General features: G+C 45.3%; 1 protein-coding gene across 1 annotated transcript; it reads left to right on the forward strand.

Annotated features, from left to right (window-relative positions):
- Positions 1 to 70: 70 nt before the first annotated feature.
- SHPK (sedoheptulokinase) lies at positions 71 to 17,979 on the forward strand. Its single transcript, XM_087702884.1, has 8 exons — positions 71 to 225; positions 2,866 to 3,068; positions 4,659 to 4,800; positions 6,447 to 6,630; positions 9,688 to 9,840; positions 11,418 to 11,593; positions 15,280 to 15,480; positions 16,524 to 17,979. The coding sequence occupies exons 2-8, from the start codon at positions 2,889 to 2,891 to the stop codon at positions 16,955 to 16,957; spliced, it is 1,470 nt and encodes a 489-aa protein (XP_087559010.1). The 5' UTR covers positions 71 to 225; positions 2,866 to 2,888; the 3' UTR covers positions 16,958 to 17,979.
- Positions 17,980 to 27,366: the final 9,387 nt, after the last annotated feature.

The raw sequence follows: 27,366 nt of genomic DNA on the forward strand, positions 1-27,366 counted from the left end.
GGCTGCCGCGCCACGATGGACCCCATATTGAGTGTGGCAGGCTTCTTTTTTGCTCCAAAGTTCATTTTAAAGCCGATTTTTCTGCCTTTCGCAGCTGTTTTTCCAGCCTACACCGCAGACCGCTCAGCTTTACCTGTTTGAAGGTGAAAGATATGCTTGGAAAATGAGGCCTCGAAGCTATTCTGCATTGCTCCAGCTGCCTGCTCCCTTTTCATTGCATTTCTGGTCATTATGATTTTATTACTTTTTTGCATGTGCATTTACTGCAGCTGCATTGCGGGGGCGGGGGAGAGATTAAAGGCTGGGGAATCTCCTTTTTATGGCTTATATTTGAGGTTGCATTTCTCTTTCCTAGCCTCTTGGGGTCCTTTCCTCTCTAGATATCTGGGACTCCAATACCCATCATGCAGCATAACCTGGGCTGATGGGAATCTGTCACATCTGAATCTTAGCAAAGTCTGCTTGCCTGCTCGCAGGTAGTCCTCAATTTATGATTACAATTGAGACAGGAATTCTTTGTTAAGTGAGTTATATACCCAGTTATATACATATTTTGCTGCGGTCGTTAAATGAATCACTGTGGTTGGTAAATGAATTGAGTTTTCCTCACTGATTTTGCTTGTTGGAAGAGTTTTTTTTATAAGGCGCCCAGAGTCACTGAGATTAGGGTTGGCCCAATACATTATGATCACAATCAACCCCAGCATTTCTGTTGTTGAGGTATTTGTTGAGTGAGTTTTGCCTCATTTTACAACCTTTCCTGCCACAGTCATTAAGTGAATCACTGAAGTTGGTAAGTTAGGAACCCGGCTGTTAAGTGAATCAGGCTTCCCCGGTGACTTTGCTTGTGAGAAGCACACAAAAGGGACTTTAGGACACTGCAACGATCATAGCGATAGCACTTAGACTTATATGCCGCTTCACAGTGCTTTTACAACGCTCTCTAAGCCTCTTGCCCCCAACAATCTGGGTCCTCATTTTACTGACTTCGGAAGGATGGAAGACTGAGTCAATCTTGAGCCGGTCAGGATCAAACTCTTGGCAGTGGGCAGAATTATCCTGCAATAGCACATAGACTTATATACCGCTTTATAGTGCCTTACGGCTTTCTGTAAGCGGTTTACAGAGTCAGCCTCTTGTCCCCAACAATCCGGGTCCTTGTTTTACCCACCTCGGAAGGACGGAAGGCTGAGTCAACCTTCAGCCGGTCAGGATCAAACTTCCTTCGGAGGTGCAAAGTTCCCACGTCTTTTAAACTTTGATTGATTCCAGTGTGTTACTTTTAAGGGGAAAAAAATGTATTTTATGAAAGAGTTTCTCTGACTTCAGATCAGACATCTGTTAAAAATAGGAAAGGGGGGGGGCAGATTAGAGGCTTTTAAACTTCTAACAAATCAATACAGGTAGTCCTCTACTTACAACAGTTTGTTTAGTGGCCGAAGTTACAACACATTGAAAAAAGCGATTTATGACTATTTTTTCACATGTATAACCATTGTAGCATCCCCATGGCCACATGATTTACATCCAGATGCTTGAGAAGTGACTCACATTTGTGACGGTTGCACTGTCCTGGAGTCCCCCTTTTGCGACCTTCTCACAAGCAAGGATTCACTTAACAACCAAGTTACTACGGTAATTTAACTACTGCAGTGATTCATTTAACCAATGTGACAAGGCATTCCCTCCGTCCCTTTTCTCTCTCCTTCCTCCTTCTTTCCCTTCCGTTCCTTTTCTCCTTCCTTCTCTCCCTCCCTTTTCTGCCTCCTTCGTTCTTCTCTCCCTTCCATCACTTTTCTCCTTCCTTCCCTCCCTCCCTTTTCTCTTTACTTCCTTCCTTCCTTCACTCCATCCCTTTTCTCTCTTCTTCCTCCTTCTCTCCCTTCTGTCCCTTTTCTCCTTCTTTCCTTCTCTCCCTCCCTTTTCTGCCTCCTTCGTTCTTCTCTCCCTTCCGTCCCTTTTCTCCTTCCTTCCTTCCTTCCTTCTCTCCCTCCCTTTTCTCTCTCCTTCCTCCTTCTCTCCCTTCTGTCCCTTTTCTCCTTCCTTCTTTCCTTCTCTCCCTCCCTTTTCTGCCTCCTTCCTTCTTCTCTCCCTTCCATCACTTTTCTCCTTCCTTCCTTCCCTCCCTCTCTTTTCTCTCTCCTTCCTCCTCTCCCTTCTGTCCCTTTTCTCCTTCCTTCTTTCCTTCTCTCCCTCCCTTTTCTGCCTCCTTCCTTCTTCTCAACCTTCTGTCCCTTTTCTCCTTCCTTCCTTCCCTCCCTCCCTTTTCTCTTTACTTCCTTCCTTCTCTCCCTTCCTTTTCTCTCTCCTTCCTCCTTCTCTCCCTTCCCTCCCTTTTCTCCTTCCTTCCTTCCTTCTCTCTCTCTCCCTTTTCTCCTTCCTTCCTTTCGCCCTGCCTTTTCTCCTCCTCTCTCCCTCCCCCTCCTTCCCTTCCTTTCTTCCTTCCTTCTTTCCTGTCATGGTGGCACAGTAGTTAGACTGCAACACTGCAGGTTGAGTCTGCCTACTGCCAGCAGTTCGAATTTCACCAGGCTCAAGGTTGACTCAGCCTTCCATCCTTCTGAGGTCGGTCAAATGAGGACCAGGCTTGTTGGGGGCAAGAGGCTGACTCGCTAAACCGTTAAGAGAGGACTGTAAAATACCGCGAAGCGGCATATAAGTCTTAAGTGCTATTGCTATTCGATTTCTAGAGCCACGATTTCGATCCATGGCTCTGAACAGCTTACAGTTCAAATCCCACATGGCATTTAAAACCACAAGAGCATTTTAAAAGCAGTGAATGAAAAGCATCCAAAATTTGTCGCGCCCGTTGAGCAGATGTAGGGCTAAAGGTGGTTTCATTTTTTTCACGTTCCGGGACTCCAGGCTTAAAGGCGCAGGGATTTCGGATGGCGCAGGAGAGACAGCAACCCATCGGGCTGCCCGCCCCATGCATCCTTGGCATCGATCTGGGTACCACATCCGTCAAGGTGGCCCTGGTGGAAAAAACGAACAGAGGCCCGTCCCTGGTCGCCAGCTGTACCAAGCCCGTGCAGGCCAATGTGCCCATCAGAGATGCTCAGTTGAGGGTAAGGTTGAAGAGCGAATAGAGTTGGAAGGGACCTCGGAGGTCATCTAGACCAACCCCCACTGACCCAAGCAGGAGACCCTACACCATTTCTGACAGATGGCAGTCGAGTCTCTTCTTGGAAGCCTCCAGGGATGAAGCTCCCACAACTTCCGAAGGCAACTTCTGTGTCCATGGGTTGATGGTTCTCACTGTCAGAAAATTCCTCCTTATTTCTAGGTTGAATCTCTCCTTATTATTATTATTATTATTATTATTTATTATTTGTCTTGTATGCCGCCCACTCCCGAAGGACTCCGGGCGGCTCACAATAGACAAGGGAAGGGGGAAGACTAGACAAAGACAACACTTTAAAAACAAAACCGCAACATTCACAATTTCCGTGGGGCTGGATGTTTCACAGGCCCTCCGGCCTGCTGGAGCAGCCAGGACTTGGTGGCTTTGCGGAAGGCCGGGAGGGTAGTGAGGGTCCGGATCTCCACGGGGAGGTCATTCCAGAGGGCTGGAGCTGTAACAGAGAAGGCTCTCCCCCCGGGGAGTCGCCAGCCGACATTGGCTGGCAGATGGAATCCGGAGGAGACCTAACCTGTGAGATCTAATCGGTCTATGGGAGGTAATCGGCAGGAGGCGGTCTCTCAGGTACCCAGGTCCGATGCCATGTAGGGCTTTATAGGTAGCGACCAGCACCTTGAAGCGTATCCGGAGACCAATGGGCAGCCAGTGCAGCTCGCGGAGGATAGGTGTAACGTGGGTGTACCTTGGTGCACCCACAATCGCTCGCGCGGCTGCATTCTGGACTAATTGGAGTCTTCGAACACTCTTCAAGGGCAGCCCCATGTAGAGCGCGTTACAGTAGTCCAGTCTTGAGGTCACAAGGGCGTGAGTGACTGTCTGAAGGGCCTCCCGATTCTGTGATCTCAGTGACCTTTGGTCTCAGCCTGACCTGCCCTACTTCTCCCTAGTTCTAAAATATGTGTCTACACATTTTAATTTTTCAATTAAAAAATTCCCTGAAACTTCTAATAACTGACGGTTGACTTTCTCTTCGTAAAGCATTCATTCTCTTTTCTCATAAATTTTTCCCCGATGTATTCTTTCTCCCCCAAGAGTCTCTTTAGATAGCAGCTAAATTTAACAAATTTAACAAATCCTTCCTTCTTTTCTTCCTTCTTGTTTCCCTTCCTTTTCTTTTTCCTTCCTTCTTTCCTTCTCATTTTCTCATCTTCCTTCCTTTTCACTTTCTCATCTTCCTTTCTTTTTATCTTCCTTTCTTCTCACTTTCTCTCCTCCCTCCCTCCCCACTTTCTCATTTTCCTTCCTTCCCACTTTCACATCTTCCTTTCTTTTCATCTTCCTTTCTTTTCACTTTTCTCACTTTCTCTCCTTCCTTCCTCCCTCCCTTCCCACTTTCTCATCTTCCTTTCTTCTCACTTTTTCTCCTTCCTTCCTTCCCACTTTCTCATCTTCCTTCCTGCCTTCTTTCATTCCTTCCACCCTCCCTGCCTGCCTCTTTTCTTTCTTTCTTTCTTTCTTTCTTTCTTTCTTTCTTTCTTTCTTTCTTTCTTTCTTTCTTTCTTTCTTTCTTTCACAGGAGAATGAGCAGGATGTCCATGGAATCATCGAAGCCTTGAACAGTTGTCTGGTGACTCTTTCTCCGGATTTTACACAAAGAGTTTGCTGCATTGGCGTTTCTGGACAAATGCACGGGGTGATGTTTTGGGAAGCTGGAAAAGGTGAGATTTAGAACATAAAATAACACAGTTAGGAGGCACCCTAGAGGTCTTCTAGTCCAACCCCGCTCAGGCAGGAAACCCTACACCGTTTCAGACAAATGGCTGCCCAGTCTCTCTTGAAAACCTCCAGTGATGAAGCACCCACAACTTCTGGTGGCAAGCTGTTCCATGGGTTAATTGTCCCCAATGTTAGGAAGTTTCTCCTCAGTTCCAGGTTGCTTCTCTCCTTGGTTAGTTTCCATCCATTGCTTCTTGTCCTGCCCTCGGGTGCTTTGGAGAACAGGTTGACACGGTTGTTAAGTGAATCCGGCTTCCCCACTGACTTGTCAGAAGGTCGCAAATGGGGATCGTGTGACCCCCAGGACAGCGCGACCGTCATAAATACAAACCAGTTGGCCAAACCTCTGAATTTTGATTACAGGAGCCTGCCACGGTCGTAAGAGTGGAAAAACGATCCTTTTGTCAGTTCTTTTTTCACTTCAGACAGTCACTAAGAGAACGGTCGGAAGTCGAGGACTTCCTCTTTTTAAATACCCTTCCCAGTACCCTTCGCGCCTCAAGGACAGCCAACACAGCGGAAAGGTTCACTGACAAATGCGTGCCCGACAAATGCTCGCCAACAAAACCGCGGTGACAAAACCGCGACGTCAAAAGCGCGCCCACAGAGAGGATTTATAATCCTTGCCTCTTCAAGCAAGGAAAGGGAAAGAGAACCAGGTTGTCCTCAGCAGAGGAAAATATGCAAATGTAACAAAGGTTGGAGGGGAGGGAAGGAGGACAGCAGGGAAGTCAGGATGGAGAGGAGAAAGGAGAGGAATAGGAAAGGCAGAAGAAGGGGGGAAGGATAAAGAGGAGGAAGAGAAAGAAGAGAAGGGAAAGAAGGTGGGAAGAAAGAAGGAGAGAAGAAAGAAAAGAAACTGGGGGAGGAAGGAGGGAGGGAAGAAGAGAGGGTAGTAAAGAGGGAAAGAGGGAGGGAAAGAAAGAGAGAAGGAGTGTTGAAAGGAAGGAAGGAAGGAAGGAGGGAGGAAAGAAGGGAGATTAAGAGAAAAGAAAGGAGGAGGGAAAGAGGAAGGGAGGGAGGGAAGGTACGTGAGAAGGAGGGGGGATCGAGGGAGGGAAAGGAGGGGGAAGGAAAGGAGGAAAGGAGAAAAGAAAGGAGGGAAGGCAGGGGAGAAGGAAGTAAGGGGGGGAGGGAAGAAAAGGATATGGAAAAGAAGAAATGAGGGAAGAGAAGAGGGAGGGAAGGAATAAGATACCTAACCTTTGATGTTTATAATGATTTGATAGTATGGGAATATCTTGAAATGTAGTTGTATTGTTTTTTACAAGTTATGGATGTTGTATTTTCTTTTTACCAATAACATCTTTTTTTAAAAAAATAAAAAAATAAAAAAGCGCGCCCACAAATGCGCGCTGACAAACCGCGCCATCAACAAACAACCTAGTGGGGCGCGAAAACAACGTTATAACCCTAACCCTAATCGCGCTTTTCTGGGAGTGGTTTTGTCGGTGCGGTTTTGTGGACGCGCTTTTGACGTCGCGGTTTTGTCGGCGCGCATTTGTCGGGTCAGGCAACGGAAAAGCAGGGTTGTGATCCGCCTGGTCTCTGGTGCTCCCCCACCTGAGCCGTCACCTGCCTCTTCCAGGTGGCACCTGGACGGAAAGTGGAGGCCGGTGGACTTTTCGGCCGGATAAAGTCAGTCACCTCATCACCTGGCAAGATGGCCGCTGCAGCCCCCACTTCCTCTCTTCCCTCCCGGCACCTCGATCGCACCTCAGCGTGGCTTCCGGCTACGGCTGCGCCACCGTCTTCTGGCTCTTGAAGAACAGGTACATGCAGATTATAAGTCAGAAATGTTCTCTCTTTTTTTATTTTTTGGAAACAAAGTTTTTTAAAAGAAAATTTGTCACATATTTTAATTTCTTTTAAAAACAAAGTGTTGCCCCCTTTACGTCTTCTCTATGCATAGTTCATTTTACATCGTATTTCCATTTCAAATTTCAGCCGCCTTATTTCCTTTCCATATTTTCCAATTTCAATTTCAATTTCTGCTCAATATATAAACAATATCACCATTTGCCCCTCCAAATTAATCAGGTTTAACATTTCCTTTCCATCTATTATTAAATTTCCAATTTAAATTTAATTTCTTCTTAATATATAAACAATATCATTATTCGCCTCTCCAAGTTAATCAAATTTAACATTTCATTTCCAACTTTTATTACATTTAAATTTAAATTTCTGTTCAGTATATAAACAATCACTATTTGCCCCTCCAAATTAATCAAATGTAACATTTCCTTTCCATCTATTATTAAATTTCCAATTTAAATTTAATTTCTTCTTAATATATAAACAATATCACTATTTGCCCCTCCAAGTTAATCAAATGTAACATTTCCTTTCCATCTATTATTAAATTTCCAATTTTAATTTAATTTCTTCTTAATATATAAACAATATCATTATTCTCCTCTCCGTTAATCAAATTTAACATTTCATTTCCAACTATTATTACATTTTAATTTAATTTCTTCTTAATATATAAGCAATATCATTATTTGCCCCTCCAAGTTAATCAAATTTAACATTTCATTTCCAACTATTATTACATTTTAATTTAATTTCTTCTTAATATATAAGCAATATCATTATTTGCCCCTCCAAGTTAATCAAATTTAACATTTCATTTCCAACTATTATTACATTTTAATTTAATTTCTTCTTAATATATAAGCAATATCATTATTCTCCTCTCCGTTAATCAAATTTAACATTTCATTTCCAACTATTACATTTAAATTTAATTTCTTCTTAATGTATAAACAATATCATTATTCTCCTCTCCGTTAATCAAATTTAACATTTCATTTCCAACTATTATTACATTTTAATTTAATTTCTTCTTAATATATAAGCAATATCATTATTCTCCTCTCCGTTAATCAAATTTAACATTTCATTTCCAACTATTATTACATTTTAATTTAATTTCTTCTTAATATATAAACAATATCATTATTCTCCTCTCCGTTAATCAAATTTAACATTTCATTTCCAACTATTATTACATTTTAATTTAATTTCTTCTTAATATATAAACAATATCATTATTCTCCTCTCCGTTAATCAAATTTAACATTTCATTTCCAACTATTATTACATTTTAATTTAATTTCTTCTTAATATATAAGCAATATCATTATTTGCCCCTCCAAGTTAATCAAATTTAACATTTCATTTCCAACTATTACATTTAAATTTAATTTCTTCTTAATGTATAAACAATATCATTATTTGCCCCTCCAAGTTAATAAATATAACATTTCATTTCCATTATTAAATTTAAATTTAATTTCTTCTTAATAAACAATATCATTATTCTCCTCTCCAAGTTAATCGAATTTAACATTTCATTTCCAACTATTATTACATTTAAATTTAATTTCTTCTTAATATGGAAACAATATCATTATTCGCCCCTCCAAGTTAATCGAATTTAACATTTCATTTCCATTATTAAATTTAAATTTAATTTCTTCTTAACATATAAGCAATATCATTATTCGCCCCTCCAAGTTAATCGAATTTAACATTTCATTTCCATCTATTCTTCTGTTTTAATATCGATAATATCGATAATATATACATCCTCAAATTTAATTTTGTATAGTAAACATTTCACTTAATTAATTATCCACAATTAGTAATGTTAATCTGTTTCCCTCACATTGTATTAGCTATATCCCATTGACAATATTAACATTTCATAGAATATTTCATTCTATTCTACTAGTAGATCCTTTTCCTTCTTTCCTCCTTTCAACCATTTTCTCTTAGTCTCTCGGGAACTCCTCTTATTATCTTTTCATTCCACCCATTCACCTAGCTTTCTCTTTTTTTCAGAAATATTCTTGTTAGGGATACCAGAAAAATATAATAAAGGGAATTTGTATTTAGCCTTGACAGCAGCAAGAATTCTATTTGTACAATACTAGAAAAATGAGGAAATCCCGAGACAAGAAGACGTAATCCAAAATTTTTCTCAGATCCTCAGATGAATACAGACGTTGGTTCAGTGAGATTTGCCCCATTTTACGACATTCCTTTGCCATCGTTGTTAGATGAATCCCTGCGGTTGATAAGTGGTTAATTTGCTTGTGAAGTGAAACGGGCTTCCCCACTGTTTTGCTTGACAGAAGGTCGCAAAAGGGGATCGCGTGACCCCCGGGACACTGCAACCGTCATAAGTATGAGTCAGTTGTCAAGCATCTGTATTTGACGAGATGATCGTGAGGATGCTGGAAAGGTTGTAGGTGAAAAACGGTTATACGTTTTCCAGTGCCATTGTAACTTTGGATGGTCACTAAATGAACTGTTGTAAATCGAGGACTAGAGAGAGAGAGGGAGTCAGACAGAGACAGATGGAGATGTGGTAGCCTAGAGGTGGCGCTCTTGCCTCACAATCAGGAGGCCGTGAGTTCGATCCTAGGTAGAGGCAGTTGTTTCTCTCTCCAGGCACAATGAGAATGTGTCTGCTGAACAAAACTCCGCATTGGTGACACGAAAGGCATCCGGCCAGGAAACACTCAGCTCCATTCAGCCACTCAGACTCCACCCTGCAAGGGATTATGAAGTCATTAAATGAAGATGATGATGATATGTGTGTGTGTGTGTGTGTGTGTGTGTGTGTGTGTGTATGTGCATATGCATAATATTTTCATGCTGGTCAGTTTTTCCAATAGATGTACATTTGTCCATTCATTCATTCATTCATTCATTCATTCATTCATTCATTCATTCATTCATTCATTCATTCAATTCATTCAGTCTGTGTCAATCTATCTGTCTGCCTGAACTGCTTATCTTTCCTTGCTGCCCAGGCCAGATTTTCTAGCCCCCTACACAGCTGCTGGGACCATCCAGGACTACGTCGTGGCCATGCTGTGCGGCCGAGAGAAGCCACAGATGTCTGTGCAAAACGCCGCCGCCTGGGGATACTTCAGCACCCTAGAAAAATCCTGGAACACTAAACTGTAAGTCTGCAGGTGGCCTTAAAGGGACAAACATACACTGTTCACACAACACTCTGTGGGTAGGCACTGGGGCTTCATTCAAGGCATCTCAAACCTGGCAACCTGAATTTGGCTGGAATCCCAGAATCCCCCAGCCATCATGCTTTAAGAGGGGAGGACTTCCACTCCCAGAATTCCCCAGTCAGCCGGCTTTAAGATGGGTGGACTTCCACTCCCAGAATTCCCCATCCAGCCGGCTTTAAGATGGGTGGACTTCCACTCCCAGAATCCCCCAGCCAGAATGCTTTAAGAGGGGAGGACTTCCACTCCCAGAATTCCCCATCCAGCATGCTTTAAGAGAGGAGGACTTCCACTCCCAGAATCCCCCATCCAGCATGCTTTAAGAGGGGAGGACTTCCACTCCCAGAATTCCCCATCCAGCATGCTTTAAGAGGGGAGGACTTCCACTCCCAGAATCCCCCAGCCAGCATGTTTTAAGAGGGGAGGACTTCCACTCCCAGAATTCCCCATCCAGCAGGCTTTAAGAGGGGAGGACTTCCACTCCCAGAATCCCCCAGCCAGCAGGCTTTAAGAGGGGAGGACTTCCACTCCCAGAATTCCCCATCCAGCATGCTTTAAGAGGCGAGGACTTCCACTCTCAGAATCCCCCAGCCAGCAGGCTTTAAGAGGGGAGGACTTCCACTCCCAGAATTCCCCAGCCAGCAGGCTTTAAGAGGGGAGGACTTCCACTCCCAGAATCCCCCAGCCAGCAGGCTTTAAGAGGGGAGGACTTCCACTCCCAGAATCCCCCAGCCAGAATGCTTTAAGAGGGGTGGGCTTCCACTCCCAGAATCCCCCAGCCAACCTGCTTTAAGAAAAGAGGATTTCCACTCCCAGAATCCCCCAGCCAGAATGCTTTAAGATGGGTGGACTTCCACTCCCACAATCCCCCAGGCAACATGACTGAAGTCCATCTGTCTTAAAGCACATTCTTTAACATTTGTTTAAGTTAAGTTTTAAAATGTTGTTATTTTAAATGCATTCATTGTGTTGGGTGGCCGTAGAAACAGAATAAATATAGAAATTGAAACTAATGCAGCAATCAAACAATATAGAAATGGACTAAAGAAGAGATGGAATAAAGGTAGTCCTCAACTTACAACCATTCATTTACCGACCGTTTGAAGTGACAATGCCACTGAAAACAATGACTTATCACCATGTTTCACACTTTAAGACCATTGCAGCATCCCTGTGGTCACATGATCAAGAGGGGGACGCTTGGCAATCGACTCGTGTTTATGACGGTCGCAGCATCTGCGACCGTCATAAACACGAGTCGATTGCCAAGCGTCCCCCTTTTGCAAACTTCTGACCAGCAATGAGGAAGCCAGATTCACTTAACAACCATGTGACTCATTTAACAGCTGCAGTGATTCACTTAACAACAGTGGCCATAAAAGTCAAAACGTAACAACTGTCTCGCTTAGCAACGAAAATGTGGGGCTCCATTGTGGTCGTAAGTCGAGGGCTACCCATGTTATTCAGCCCCCGCAGACCCCCCCACCCCCGTTGATTCCTGCTTCTGTTTTTTTTAGTTTGGAAAACGCTGGATTTCCCATCCACCTGCTTCCCGAAGTGGTCGATTCCGGAGATCTGGCGGGGGAAACCTGCCAAGCGTGGCACCGGATCCCAGCCGGGACCAAGGTCGGGGTAGCCTTGGGAGATTTCCAGTGCTCAGTTTTCTCTTGCATGTCTGAAAGCAGCGATGCAGGTAGGTGCCGCTGGAGCCGCGAACGGAACAGGTTGAACTCGAGCGAAGGAAGGCGGTTTCTGCTTTGCAGGAAAATGGAACTTCGGGCTCGTAGAGGAATTGGACGACTGTGGGGTCCCTGGTGCTCTCTGAGCTGGGTGGTTTCCTTGCAGACGTTTCATGACCCAACTAGGGAACGATATCAGTGCCAAAGAAGAGGGGGATTGTGGAGAGGAGGAGGAGGAGGAGGAGGAGGAGGAGGAGGAGGAGGAGGAGGAGGAGGAGGAGGAGGAGGAGGAGGAGGAGGAAAACTGAGGGGTCCTTGGTGCTCTCTGAGCTTGGTGGTTTTCTTGCAGACATTTCATGATCAAACTAGGTAACATCATCAGTGCTAGAAGGGAGTGGGGATTGAAGGGAGGAGGAGGAGGAGGGGGAGGGGGAGGGGGAGGAGGAGAAGGACTGTGGGGTCCTTGGTGCTCTCTGAGCTTGGTGGTTTCCTTGCAGACGTTTCATGACCCAACTGGAGAACAATATCAGTGCCAAAGGAGAGGGAAATTGTGGAGAGGAGGAGGAGGAGGAGGAGGAAGGAGGAGAAGGACTGTGGGGTCCTTGGTGCTCTCTGAGCTGGGTGGTTTCCTTGCAGAGGTTTAATGACCCAACTAGGGAACAATATCAGTGCCAAAGGAGAGGGGAATTGTGGAGAGGAGGAGGAGGAGGAGGAGGAGGAGGAGGAGGAGGAGGAGGAGGAGGACTGTGGGGTCCTGGGTGTTCTCTGAACTTGGTGGTTTCCTTGCAGATGTTTCATGACCCAACTAGGGAACATCATCAGTGCTAGAAGGGAGTGGGGAATATGGAGGAGGAGGAAGAGGAAGAAGAGGAGGGGGGGATTGTGGGGTCCCTGGTGCTCTCTGAGCTTGGCTGCTTTCTTTCAGACATTTCATGAGCCAACTAGGGAACATCATCAATGCTAGAAGGGAGTTGGGTTATGTAAAATGATGGAGGAGGAGAAGTGCGGCAGGAAATATCATAAAAGGGGCCAAAACTCCCTTCTCAACTGTCTCGCTTAGCAACATAAATGTCCATTGTGGTCGTAAGTGAAGGACGGTTCGTAAACCTAAATAAAGGAAATAAAGACTTCCAGTGTTGGGGCATTCACAACTTCTGGAGGCAACTTCTGTTCCACGGATTAATTGTTCTCACTGTCAGGAAATTTCTCCTCAGTTCTAAGTTGCTTCTCTCCTTGATTAGTTTCCACCCATTGCTTCTTGTTCTACCCTCAGGTGCCTTGGAGAATAGTTTGACTCCCTCTTCTTTGTGGCAACCCTTGAGATAGTGGAAGGCTGCTATCCTGTCTCCCCTAGTCCTTCTTTCTATTAAACTAGACATTCCCAGTTTCTGCAACCGTTCTTCATATGTTTGAGTCTCCAGTCCCCTAATCCTCTTTGTTGCTCTTCTCTGCACTCTTTCTAGAGTCTCAGCATCTTTTCTACATCATGGTGACCAAAACTGGATGCCGGATTCCAAGTGTGGCCTCACCAAGGCCTTATAAACTTTTATGGGCCATTTTCAGGCTGATTTTTTGTTTTTCACCTAAAACGGCCTGAAAAACGGCGAAAAGGCCTGAAAATATATCCCATAAAATGACCCCAAAAACCGGCCAGTTTTTGAGGTGTTTTTGACTGTTTTCAGGCCGTTTTCCGGTGTTTCGCCGGCTGGCGCACATGTGCCCCACAGGTGGGTTCCTACCAGTTTAGACCGGTTCGGCTGAATAGAGAGTCACCTGGAAGCGGTAGTGACCCAGGCCTGCCACGCTCCCAAACCGGTCCGCCATCTTGTTTTACGATTCTGCGCATGCATGGAACAATTTTCATGGGGGAAAATGTGTTTATTTTTTCATTTTTTTAAGGTTTGGCACAGACCTTTTTATTTGCAAATGCGCGCCGAACCGGCAGTAATTCCGGCAGCCTCCCACCCCTGATGTGCATGCTGGAAGCCAGATGTGCAGCTGGCGACGGCACGCATGCCCACAGAGAAGGGCTCTGCGTGCCACATTGGGCGCCCGTGGCACAGGTTCTGTCGGCACCTCTTCATTGAGTAATTAGGAAAGAAGACCACGAGACTCCATTGATAGAAATCAAGTGTACTTTTACTAATTATAAATGATTAAAGGCATAGCGAAGCGAAGTCTGATTATTTAGGCGCGAAAGCAATTGATATATAGAATGGCCCATTCTCCACCCCTTGGCATCACAGCTACAGTCCAATCATAATTCTCCCAAGTGTCAGGTGCGAGATAACTTCAAAAGGCATCATGAAGATGGAATGTCGGTGCCGTTAGTCCTGGCGGGAATCTCCTACGCATGCGTAGTCCGACAGGCAGCAGAACTCCAGAATCTTCCTCCAGCACAATTAGTAAACCCCTCCCAAATACCATGCCCCCCCCTTCCCGTTTCAATGGCAGCCGAAGCAGCAGCAAAGCAGAGGCTGACAGGTTCGCCAGGACTAGATGATCTCCCAAGATCCCTTCCAAGTCTGTTCTGATTGATTGTTTTTTTATATATATAAATTTTTATTTTTATTACACAGACAATACATACAGACAATAAAAAAAGAACACAAAAAACACACACAAAAAGCATCATCACATACAGCATGTCGTTTGGTTCCAGGTGTTTTAACATCCATATTCTCGAATAACATTTACCATCTCAGATTTTTCATCTAGTATAACTAAATACCTCACTTTCATTGTACAGTATACGTTCAATTACGATTAGTATTATTTTTTTCCCAATAAATCATAGTTCCCTTACATTCTTTTTTTTTTTAATATTTAAAAAGGTTTTATTTCTTTTAAAAAACACAAATATTTCATCATTCGTCAATCATTAAAACATTGAAGTACAATTTTTTTTGGATGCCCCTCCCTCCCTCCACCCCCCCAACCCCCCTCCTCCTTCCCCCCCCCCCCCGACTTCCCAGAACCCGTACACGGTATGGATTTTTAACAAACACAGTCTAAAATCTATTGAGAAAAAAGGAAATAAAGAAATTAATGACATTCTGCATTGACCTTAGCTTCTTCTTACGGAACTAACTTTTAACAGTTTAAATCATTATGCTTAAATCTTAAGCATAGGCTAACTGGAATTTCTTGGTCCCGTATTTATTTTGTATATAGTCAATCCATTTATTCCAGTCTCGTTTATATCTCTCATTTGAGTGATCTTTGAGATATGCCGATATTTTAGCCATTTCGGCTAAGTTTGTTACTTTCAATGTCCATTCTTGGATTGTAGGCAAGTCTTCCTTCTTCCAGTATTGCGCCACCAACAGTCTTGCTGCCGTTATTAGGTGCAGAATCAAGTTAGTCTCTACTGCTGTAAAGTCCGTACATATACCTAGTAAAAATAACTGAGGAGTAAACTTTATCCTTACATTCTTGATTATCTATTTGATAACAGTAGACCTTTATATAATCCCCATGTGAAAGAAAAGATTTTTTTTTTTTACCAACCATTTATATTTATATATCACTATTTTCCATTATACATAATTCCACCCATCAACTATCAGGTTAATTGTTAATGGAGTGGAGCAACAAGAGAAGGAAGCAGCTGGGGAAAATGTCTCATTTTTAAAAGTGTTTTTTTTTAAATTTATTTATGAATTCTTCTCTCTCTCCTCCCTCCTTTCCGTCCATCCAGTTCTCAACCTGGGGACGTCTGCCCAGCTGGCGGTCCCCATGCCCCCTGGATTTCGGCCTGTGGAGTCTCCCGATCCGAATTCCCCCGTGCAATATTTCCCGTATTTCGACAAGCGCTACCTGGCAGTGGCCGCTTCGCTCAACGGCGGAAACGTGATGGCGACGTTCGTGAAGATGCTGGTCAGATGGATGGCGGAGCTAGGTAGACATTTCAGGAGGGGGTGGGGGGCTTATCTGAGCTCTGGGAGGGCAAGCAGGTGGGTTTTTTCCATCCTCAGACTTGCAAGCCCTTCCCTCTTTCTCTTCCTTTCTTTTCTCCTTCCTTTTCTCCTTCCTTCCTGCCCTCCTTTCTTCCATCTCTCCTTCCATCTCACCTTCCTTCCTTCCTTCCATCTCTTCCTCCTCCCTCTCATTCACTCACTCCCTTCCTTCCTTCCTTCCTCCCTTCCTTACTTTCTTTCCATCTCTCCTTTCTTACTTTCTTTCCATCTCTCCTTCCTTCTTTCCTTCCTCCTTTCCTTCCCTCTTCCTTCCTTCTTTCCTTTCCTCTCTCCTCCCTTCCTCCCTTCTCTTCTTCTCCTTCCCTCCCTTCCTTTCTTCTCTCCTCCCTTCTTTCCTTTCATCCTTCCTTCTCTCATTCCTTCCTCCCTTCTCTTCCTCCTTTCCCTCTCTCCCTCCCTTCCTTCTCTCATTCCTTCCTCCCTTCTCTTCCTCCTTTCCCTCTCTCCCTCCCTTCCTTCTCTCCTTCCTTCCTTCCCTCTCTCCTTCCTTCCTCCCTTCCTTACTTTCCTTCCATTGCTCCTTCATTCTTTCATTCCTTCCCTCTTTCTTTCCTTCCTTTTTTCCTTCCTCTTTTTCTTCCCTCTCTCCTTCCTCCCACTTTCTTCCTTCTTTCCTTTCCTCTCTCCACCCTCCCTCCCTTCTCTTCCTCCTCCCCCTCCCCATTCTTTCTTTCCTTCCCTCTCTCCTCCCTTCCTTCCTTTCCTCCTTCACCCTCCCTCCTTTCCTTTCTTCTTTTCTTCTCTCTCTCCTTCCTTTCTTTCCCATTCCTCCCTCCTTCCTTTTCACTTTTTCATCTTCCTTCCTTCCATTTCCTCCCTCCCTCCTCTTCTTCCCCCGCTTTAACGAATCTCGTGGTTAGCAACAGAAACGTTGGCCGCCATTGCGGTTGTAAGCCGAGGTGTCTCTCCCCCTCCCCGGTACTCCTTTTCCATCCCTGCTCCACCTCCTCCTCCTCCTTTGCAGGGATCGAAGCCTCCGAATCGGACCTCTATCGGCCGATGATTGAAGCCGGGCTGACCCAGGCCGACAGCCCTCTTCACATCTGCCCCACCGTCTTCGGGGAGAGACACGCGCCCACCAGCCTGGCTTCGGTGACGGCCATCGCGGCCTCCGAGATCTCCCTGGGGCAGGTGATCCGGGCCTTGTGCCGAGGGGTCGTCCGAAACCTCCACTCCATGCTCCCTTCCGAGAGCTTGAAGGACGCCGGGGCGAAGCGGATCGTGGCCAGCGGAAGCGGACTTTGCCGGAACGAGGTGATGAGGCAGGAGGTGGAGAAGGCCTTCGCTCTCCCCGTGGTGTACGGCGAAGGCGCCGATGCTGCCGTGGGTGCAGCTTATGTGATGCTGAAGAGGAATTGCGGCCGAACAGAGCCAGAAGGGACCTCGGAGGTCTTCTAGTCCAACCCGCTGCTCAAGCAGGAAGTCTCACGCCATTCCAGACCAAAGGATTGTCCCGATTTCTCACTATCTGGGAATTTCTCCTTAGTTCCAAGTTGCTTTTTTCCTTGATTCATTTCCCGTAAAAGGAATCCAACCTTACTTGGGAGAAGAAAAAGAATGAAGGAAAACTTTTTCGCAAAGGAGAAAAACAAATGCTGTCGCTTTAAATCGGAACTGAGCATGCCTGGCTGTGGAATTCTGGGAGTTGAAGTCCACAAGTCTAAAAAAATTTGAAACCCCTGTGTCAGTGCCTCACCAGCCATAAACCTCACCGCGGGTCACTGACCTTAACCATGTGGATGTGATTGAATGCTGAGGTCAATCAAGAATCATGTAATCTTAGACTCAAAGGGCTGGAAGGGACCCTAGAGGTCATCTAGTCCAGCCCCTCTCTCAAGGCAGGAGACCCTACACCATTTCAGACAAATGCTTGTCCAACATCTTCTTCAAAACCTCCAGGGATGAAGCACCCACAATTTCTAGTGGCAAGCAGTTCCACTGGTTAATTGTTCTCCCTGTCAGGAAATTTCTAGGTCGCTTCCCCTCTTGATCACAGGGAGTCCCTGACTTGCAACAGTTCCTTTAGTGACCGAAGTTACAACGCCAGTGGGGAAAAAAAGGGACTTAGGACCGTTTTTTCACACTTACGCCCATTTCAGTCATGTGATCAAAATCGAGACGCTTGCCATTCATATTTACGACCGTTGCAATGTCCCGGGGTGTGTATGTGTGTCACGTGATTCCCCCTTTTGCGACCTTCTGACAGGCCAAGTCAGCGGGGAAGCTAGCTTCACTTAACGACCGTGGGACTAACAACCCCTGCGGTGATTCACTTAACGGTGGCAAGACAGGCCGTAAAATGGAAGAAAACTCACTGAACAAAGATCTCAGCGTCAAAAATGTTGGACTCTTTTTTCTTTTTGCATAAAGTTCCCTATTTTTTTTTTATTAAAAGTTTTAATGAGTTTTACAATTATATACCTTCCACCTTCCCCCCCACATCCCCAACCCCCCAACCCCCCCCAACCTCCCAGAGCAAATGCATTAAACATTTAGCAACCATATACTAAAATAATCTAACTAATTAGATTATTAGCGTCATTGTAAAGCTAAATTTAGATAAGTTGTAACATTCCTTGTTCATTCATTCATAAGCTATCTGAAGTTTCTTAGTCCCATATTTATTTTGAATATAATCAGTCCATCTTCTCCATTCCAACTTGTGTTTCTCATCTGAATAATCCTTGAGGTATGCTGATATTTTAGCCATCTCTGCTAAGTTTCTTACTTTTAACCTCCATTCTTGAATAGTAGGCAATTCTTTCTTCTTCCAGTACTGCGCCACCAACAGCCTTGCTGCCGTTGTTAAGTTCAGAATCAAATTAGTCTCTATCACTGTACAGTCTGTGATTATACCTAACAAGAATAACTGAGGGGTAAACTTTATCCTCTTTTTAAGAATATTTTGCATCATATTTTTATCCAAAATGCTTTGACCTTTTTACAAGTCCACCATATTTTTTTTTAACGTATAAAAATTCCATTTTGTATTAAACAGTGCGTTGTCCGGGGAGCAAATAGTTTTGAAAAACAATAATCAAACGATGTTCATTACATTCCTAATACTAGAAACAATAACCATGATATTTAATTTCCTATCTTAACTGTTGTAATATAGTTCCTTGTGTAGGTGTGGGTCACCCATGGCCCAGTTCATAACAGGGCATGCATAGCCATGCTGAACCACACAGGAGAAAACAAACTCCTAAAACCCCATAACATCCTGATAGTTCATAACATAACATCCTGAGTGCCCTACCAATGACGCCCAGGATTTGACCATATATAGACAGAACTTCCCTGAGCAGTAGATTAGAAATTGTACTTTTACAGGCTGTTTTTAACCACATGCTATTGCTCCTCCTGCCTTTGTCCTATCTCAATAAAAGGGGCTCTCACACCCCCAATCTGGTTCGCTCCATCCCGAGAAAGTTCGTGTCTTGTCTTTTCTCAACATTGGCCTCATGGGCGAACCATGGGAACGTTACACTTAACAAACCTCCCTTGTCTCATTGACCCCTTTTTTTGTTATATTTCGGTGTTTCTAACTTCTGTTCTTGTTAGCTAACCATCGATAACATAAATCCCATGTCAATAGAAATTTTGCGCTCAATTATGGTTGTAAGTCAGGTTCCACATTTAGGCAAGAAAACTGAAATGCACAGGTACAGTACAGGTGGTATTTTGCTCAACAGTAGTAACTTGAAAGGGATTTTGGAGTCCTAGTGGACAAACATTTAAATAGGAGCCAGCTGTGTGCAGAAGCTGCCAAAAAAGCCAACACAGTTCTAGGCTGCATCAACAGAGGGATAGACTCAAGATCCCGTGAAGGGTTAATACCACTTTACAAGGCCTTGGGAAGGCCACACTTGGAATACGGCATCCAGTTTTGGCTGCCACGATGTGGAAAAGATGTGGAGACTCTAGAAAGAGTGCAGAGAAGAGCAAGAAAGAGGATTAGGGGACTGGAGGCTAAAACATATGAAGAACGGTTGCAGGAACTGGGTAGAACAGTGGAACAGAAGTTGCCTCCAGAAGTTGTGAATGCCCCAACACTGGAAGCCTTTAAGAAGATGTTATGCAATCTTATACAATAGCAGAGTTGGAAGGGACCTTGGAGGTCTTCTAGTCCAACCCCCTGCCTAGGCAGGAAACCCTATACCGTTTCAGACAAATGGCTCTCCAACATCTTCTTAAAGACTTCCAGTGTTGGAGCATTCACAACTTCTGGAGGCAATTTCTGTCCCACTGATTAATTGTTCTAATTGTCTCCTTAATTCCATGTTGCTTCTCTCCCTGATTAGTTTCCACCCATTGCTTCTTGTTCTACCCTCAGGTGGCTTGGAAAATGTTGGATAGCCATTTGTCTGAAACAGGGTTTTCTGCCTAGGCAGGGGGTTGGACTAGAAGACCTCCAAGGTCCCTTCCAACTCTGCTATCGTATTGTATAAGTCGAGGGCCACCAGTGTTTTCCACCCATTGCTTCTTGCCCTGCCCTCAGGGGCATTGGAAGTGAACATCCCCCCCCCCCAATCTATAAGGGTCAGGAAACCCATCTTTTTCTGCCCCCAAGCTGGCAAAGACCCCCTCCCCTTTCAGGACATCCGAACTGACCACCAGAATGACCGAAAATGGGCTGCCTGAGGTGGCAAACACGGATTCTACCATTCGGATATTTTGAGAGTCGTACTTTTGAGTCTTAACTGGGATGTCAGGCCTGGAAGCCATCTTTTGATTTGGGCCTTCAGGCCTGCCACCTTCAATGCTGTGGGAAAACGGGAGGGGGGGGATTATATGGCATTTGGGAGACATATATAGTCAAAATAACATTCCTTTCTCAGAGAGTCAAGGACGTCTTGCCTGCAGCTGCGATGGTGTGACTGGGAGGCGTCTCCAGTTTTGGATGGTGCCCGATTGGGCCACGGGATGGACATGTTGTTAGACCTGGAAGCCATCTTTTAAATTTGGGCCTTCAGGCCTGCCACATTTTCTACTGTGGGAAAATGGGAGAAGGGACTATATGGAGTATGGGAGATATATAGTCAAAATAACATTCCTTTCTCAGAGAGTCAAGGACACCTTGCCCTGCAGCTGTGATGGTGTGACTGGCAGGCGTCTCCAGTTTTGGATGGTGCCCGATTGGGCCGTGTGATGGACATGTTGTTAGACCTGGAAGCCATCTTTTAAATTTGGGCCTTCCGGCCTGCCACATTTTTCTACTGTGGGAAAATGGGAGAGGGGATTATATGGAGTTTAGGAGATGTATAGTCAAAATAACATTCCTTTCTCAGAGAGTCAAGGACATCTTGCCCTGCAGCTGCGATGTGTGTGACTGGGAGGTGTCTCCAGTTTTGGATGGTGCCCGATTGGTCCACGTGATGGACATGTGGGTGATAGGCAGGGGCTTGGATTTTTGTTTGGGTGGGGAAAACCTGGGAACGTTCGAATTCGGGTTTTCCCAGATGTGCCAATATGACATCTCTAATAAAATGGAACTTTGAGGAAACTCAAGCCTCGGAGTCTTCCTTCATTGGGGGTTCGAACCCTGACAAAGACAAAGATGACACCTGAGCTGACCAGCAGAATGGCTGAAAATGGGCTGCTGTCAAGTCGCAAGCATTCCTGGCCTGCTCTCGAGCGTGGCACGACAAAACCGCGCGGGTCAAAACCGCGCGGGTCAAAATTGCAGCGCTAAAGCCGCGACGTCATCACCGCGCGTCATCACCGGCGTGACAACAGCGTGGCAACATAAGGACGCTTTAAAATGGCACCGCGGCAAAAAGCCAACTTCATTTAAGGTAAGCGTTAGGATTAGGTTTAGGGGTTTGTTTTAGGGTTAGGTTTAGGGTTAGGTTTAGGGTTAGGTTTAGATTTAGGGTTAGGTTTAGGGTTAGGTTTAGATTTAGGGTTAGGGTTAGGGTTAGGTTTAGGGTTAGGTTTAGGGTAGTGAGTGCTTGGGAATGCGCGATTTTGCCCTCCGCGATTATGTCATCGCGGTAGGGTCGCGTTTTTCCCTAGTGCTTAGAACGCCGCGATTTAGTCTTCGCGCTTATGTCTCCGCGCAGAAGGGCTTCGCTGATTTGTGGTGGAACCCTCTCGAGTTGCAGCCACAACCAGAAGCACATTTCAGGCACACCTTTCTCAAGGCTGTCTCCCAGGATACCCGCAGCAACCGGAGGGCCGTGATCTCAACAGCCTGTGAAAGTGCTCTGTTGGAGAATGTGATTTATGACAAAGCCTGGAGAGGGCGGGGGGGACATGGTCATAGTTGGGCCATAAAATACATGGGATCAGAGCTGGCTTCACTTGGGTGCTTGCCGACATGTTGCTCCTAATAGCAATAGCAATAGCAGTTAGACTTATATACCGCTTCATAGGGCTTTCAGCCCTCTCTAAGCGGTTTACAGAGTCAGCATATCGCCCCCAACAACAATCTGGGTCCTCATTTCACCCACCTCGGAAGGATGGAAGGTTGAGTCAATCTTGAGCCGGTGAGATTTGAACCGCTGAACTGCAGATAACAGTCAGCTGAAGTGGCCTTCAGTACTGCAGCCTAACCACTGCGCCACCTCGGCTCTTCTTGCAGGAGATAGATAGATAGATAGATAGATAGATAGATAGATAGATAGATAGATAGATAGATAGATAGATGATAGATAGATAGATAGATAGATAGATAGATAGATAGATAGATAGATGATAGATAGATAGATAGATAGATAGATAGATAGATAGATAGATATAGAGGATAGATAGATATAGAGGATAGATAGATAGATAGATAGATAGATAGATAGATAGATAGATAGATAGATAGATAGATAGATGATAGATAGATAGATAGATAGATAGGATAGATAGATATAGAGGATAGATAGATAGATAGATAGATAGATAGATAGATAGATAGATAGATAGATAGATAGATAGATAGATAGATAGCATAGCAGTTAGACTTATATACCGCTTCATAGGACTTTCAGCCCTCTCTAAGCGGTTTACAGAGTCAGCATATTGCCCCCAACAACAATCCGGGTCCTCATTTCACCCACCTCGGAAGGATGGAAGGCTGAGTCAACCTTGAGCCGGTGAGATTAGAACCGCTGAACTGCAGATAACAGCCAGCTGAAGTGGCCTGCAGTACTGCACCCTAACCACTGCGCCACCTCGGCTCTTCGGCCTCAAAAGCTGGATTGCTTTTGAAGCTTGGCTCGAGGCTCATGATTTAATTAGGGCATCCGTTGGAACCCCGACAGCTGCCTGAGGTGCCAAACACGGATTCTGTCATTTGGACATTGTGAGAGTCGTTCTTTTGAGTCGTTCACTGAGAGGGATTTGAGGCTAAGGCATTGCCTCGAAATTTGCAGTCAAATTGTAATTTGACAGAACAATTAATCAGTGGAATTTTTGTATATGTTAAAAAAAATAAGGAACTTTATGCAAAAGAAAAAAAAGAGTCCAACATTTTTGACACCGAGATATTTGTTCAGTGAGTTTCTTCCATTTTACGACATGTCTTGCCACCGTTGTTAAATGAATCACTGCAGGGGTTGTTAGTCCCACGGTCGTTAAGTGAAGCTAGCTTCCCGCTGACTTGGCCTGTCAGAAGGTCGCGAAAGGGGGAATCACATGATACACACACACACACACACACACACACACACACACACCCCAGGACACTGCAACGTGGTAAATATCAACGGCAAGCGTCTCAATTTTGATCACATGACCACGGGGGAGGCTGAAATGGGCATAAGTGTGAAAAACGGTCCTAAGTCCCTTTTTTTCCCACTGGCGTTGTAACTTCGGTCACTAAAGGAACTGTTGCAAGTCGAGGACTCCCTGTGATCAAGAGGGGAAGCTACCTAGAAATTTCCTGACAGGGAGAACAATTAACCAGTGGAACTGCTTGCCACTAGAAGTTGTGGGTGCTTCATCCCTGGAGGTTTTGAAGAAGATGTTGGACAACCACTTGTCTGAAGTGGTATAGGGTTTCCTGCCTAGGCAGGGGGTTGGACTAGAAGACCTCCAAAGTCCCTTCCAACTCTTCTATTCTAAAGACTTCAGGCATCTGCTGGAGGCTGTTGAGGCTGCTTTCTGCCTTTAAGAACACATTTCTCCTTTGGGAAATTTCATATTCTCTGCCTCTCTTGATATCCCCCCAAATATTTCGTTCTCAGGGTGGTGTATTTTTTGTGTGCGTAATTACTTCTTACGCTAGGATTGTTTGAATTTGGGGGGGGGGGGGGCAATAGCAATAGCAGTTCGACTTATATACCGCTTCATAGGGCTTTCAGCCCTCTCTAAGCGGTTTACAGAGTCAGCATATCGCCCCCAACAATCCGGGTCCTCATTTCACCCACCTCGGAAGGACGGAAGGCTGAGTCAACCTTGAGCCGGTGAGATTTGAACAGCCGAACTGCAGAACTAGCAGTTCAGCTGAAGTAGCCTACAGTGCTGCATTTAACCACTGCACCACCTCGGCGGCCATTAAACGCCTGGTTTGAGCTTTCCGGGTGTTCAAAGTGTGTGAATGTTTGCAGGAAGTCAACAGGATGAAATTCCTTCTGGAACTCAGCGTGGGATCAAATGGAGGAGGCAAGAAAGGAGGCGTCTGATTTGGTTTGCCTCGTCCGTTTTCCAGTAAATTTGGAGGACGCAAATTGCAGAGTCGTTGAACAGCTCTCAGCAATTATCCCCCGCCGTTAAAAGCAGCTCAGCTTCATTCTCAGACTTCATTGTGGGAAATTGAGCAAAAGAAACCCTCTCGCTGTTGTTTATTTACCAACAATAAAATCTCTTTATTTGATCGATTGCCTTTTTACAGCCAATGGATGGATTGGAAGCATTTGCTGGGCCGTTTCTCAAAATGGCGGCCGTGGAGAACCTGAAGGGGGGTCAAAAAAGTCAAAATGGTGGCTGCAACAACAGAATCAAAGCCGTGCCCCTCTTTAACCTCCCTCCTCCCTCCCAGGAGCCTTTTGGGTCAAAAAGCAGTAATTCTGTTAAAAGTGGCCAGCTCAAATGACCCATTGCTCAGAAGGCAAAACTGATCGGGGAGGCCATCACAGTTTTTAAAAGTAAGGAATAGTATACAATACCTTGAAGGAGATTTATACACAGATAGCCCAGTGTTAGATTCTTTGATGATATTTTCAGGCCGTTTCCCAAATACAGATAGTCCTTATGACAGTTCATTTAAGCGACTGAAGTTACAATGGCACTAAAAATGTCACTTAGAATATAGAAAAATAACAGAGTTGGAAGGGACCTTGGAGGTCTTCTAGTCCAGCCCCTGCTCAGGCAGGAAAGCCTATACCGTTTCAGACAAATGGCTGTCCCATCTCTTCTTGAAAGCCTCCAGAGATGGAGAATGAAGGAAGGAAGGAAGGAAAGAAGGAAGGAAGGGAGGGGGGAGGGAGGAGAAATGAAGGAAGGAAGGGAAGGGTGGAAGGAAGGAAGGAAGAAGGCAGGCAGGCAGGCAGGCAGGAAAGAAGGAAGGAAGGAAGGAAGGAAGGAAGGAAGGAAGGAAGGAAGGAAGGAAGGAAGGAAGGAAAGAAGGGAAAGGTAGCAGAATAACAGTTGGAAGGGACATGGAGGTCTTCTAGTCCAGCCCCCTGCTCAGGCAGGAAACCCTACACCATTTCAGACAAATGGCTGTCCCATCTCTTCTTGAAAGCCTCCGGAGATGGAGAAGGAAGGAAAGAAGGAAGGAAGGGGAGGGTGCGAGGGAGGGAGGAAGGAGAAATGATGGAAGGAAGGAAAGGGAAGGGAGGAGGGGGGAAGGAAGAAGGAAAGAAAGAAAAAAGAGAAAGGAAGGGAGGGAAAGAAGGGAAGGAGGGAGGAGAAACGATGGAAAGAAGGAAAAGGAAGGAAGGAAGAAGGAAAGAAGGGAGGAAGAAGAAATGATGGAAGGAAGGAAAGGAAGGGAGAGGGGAAGGAAGGAAGAAGGAAAGAAAAGAAAGAAAAAGGAAGGGAGGGAGGAAGGGGAGGGAGGAAGGAGAAATGATGGAAGGAAGGAAAGGGAAAGAAAGGAAAGGAGGGGAAGGAAGGAAGAAGGAAAGAAAGAAAAGGGAAGGAAGGGAGGAAGGAGAAATGATGGAAGGAAAGAAAGGGAAGGAGGGAGGGGGAGAAGGAGGAAGGAAAGAAAAAGGAAGGAAGGAAGGGGAGGGAGGAAGGAGACATGATGGAAGGAAGGGAGGGGGGAAGGAAGAAGGGGAGAAAAGAAGGAAGGATAGCAGAATAACAGCTGGAAGGACTTTGGAGGTCTTCTAATCCAACTCTCTGCACAAGCAGGAGACCTTATACCAGTGATGACTAACCCTTTCTGTCGTTCCATGCCGAAAGCACACATATGCACCCATAATGTGTGTGTGACCCACACGTGCCCCGCCTCCACGCATGCATGCGCAGCGCCCCTCCATGCGCCCGTGAGCCCTGAACATGCAGCCCACGCCTGCATTGCAGAGACCCTAAAACCAGCTGGCTGGGGGGGGGGACGCACATGCGCAGTGAAGCTGAGCTGGGCGGCAGCTCATGTGCCTGCAGAGAAGGCTCTGCCTGTTGAAGCATTCACAACTTCTGAAGACTTGTGACCATTTATCACACTTACGACCGTTTCCGCATCCCTGTGGTCAAGATCAAAATCCAGACGCTTGGCAACTGGCATGTACTTATGACGGTTGCAGCTGGGCTGGCAAGCCAAATCAACGGAGAAGGCGGTTTCGCTTAACAACGCACGTCACCCCTGCAGCGATTCCCTTAGCCACAGTGGCAAGAACGGTCGTAAAATGGGGCAAACCCCATTTGAACGGACGTCTCCCTTAGCAGCGGAAATTCGGGGCTCGATTTGCGATCGTAAGTCGAGGACTCCCCTGTGTAAAGAAATGAATTTGTAGGGACTTGGCTGCTTCCCGAGGTGGTGCAGTGGTTAGGGTGCAGTTCTGCAGGCCACTTCAGCTGACTGTTATCTGCAGTTTGGCGGTTCAAATCTCACTGGCTCAAGGTTGACTCAGCCTTCCATCCTTCCGAGGTGGGTGAAATGAGGACCCAGACTGTGGGGGCGATATGCTGACTCTGTAAACCGCTTAGAGAGGGCTGAAAGCCCCATGAAGCGGTATATAAGTCTAACTCTATTGCTATTGCTATTCCTCCTTAGCCCTAAACAGATATTCCAATTTCCGATCAAAACTCAGCGCCTAACATTGCGGCATTTCCACCTTGGGTTCTGTTGTCGAAACAAATCTGTTTGTATTGTGCTTAATTTGTGTGTCTGTGTGTGTTTAATTTCTTGGAGCGTTTTTATGGCCATGTTTTTTTTTTTTAATTTCCCAGCAATCTTTGGCACCGAAATCTGGCGACAGTAAAAAGCTCTTTGATGATTTTTATAGCTTCCTTGGTAGGTTGTGTGAAATGGAAGTGAGATCACATCCAGAGTGACTCTGCTTTTTCCAGTTTAAACAAATAATAATAACCCAAACCTTAAAGCCAGTCAAGCTGAAACACAATTTTCTGGACATCTGCAAAAAGCAGGTGCTAGAAGCCAAATTAGCATTTTTTATTCCCCCCCCCCTCTTCCTGGAATTAAAAAAAGTTTCAGGCTGCAAAGGCTACAAACGTCCTATTTCCGCGATTGTGCCATGTAACAGAATAACAGATGGAAAGGGACCTTGGAGGTCTTCTAGTCCAACCCCCTGCTCGTTTCAGACAAATGGTAGTCCGATCTCTTCTTTAAAACCTCTTGTGATGGAGCTGGAGGCAAGTAGTTCCACTGGTTAATTGTCCTCACTGTCAGGAAATTTGTCCTC

The sequence above is a fragment of the Thamnophis sirtalis genome, unplaced genomic scaffold (assembly GCF_051295495.1).
Source record: "Thamnophis sirtalis isolate CommonGarterSnake01/CBP01778 unplaced genomic scaffold, rThaSir2_p1.2 scaffold_17, whole genome shotgun sequence".
Classification (NCBI taxonomy): domain Eukaryota; kingdom Metazoa; phylum Chordata; class Lepidosauria; order Squamata; family Natricidae; genus Thamnophis; species Thamnophis sirtalis.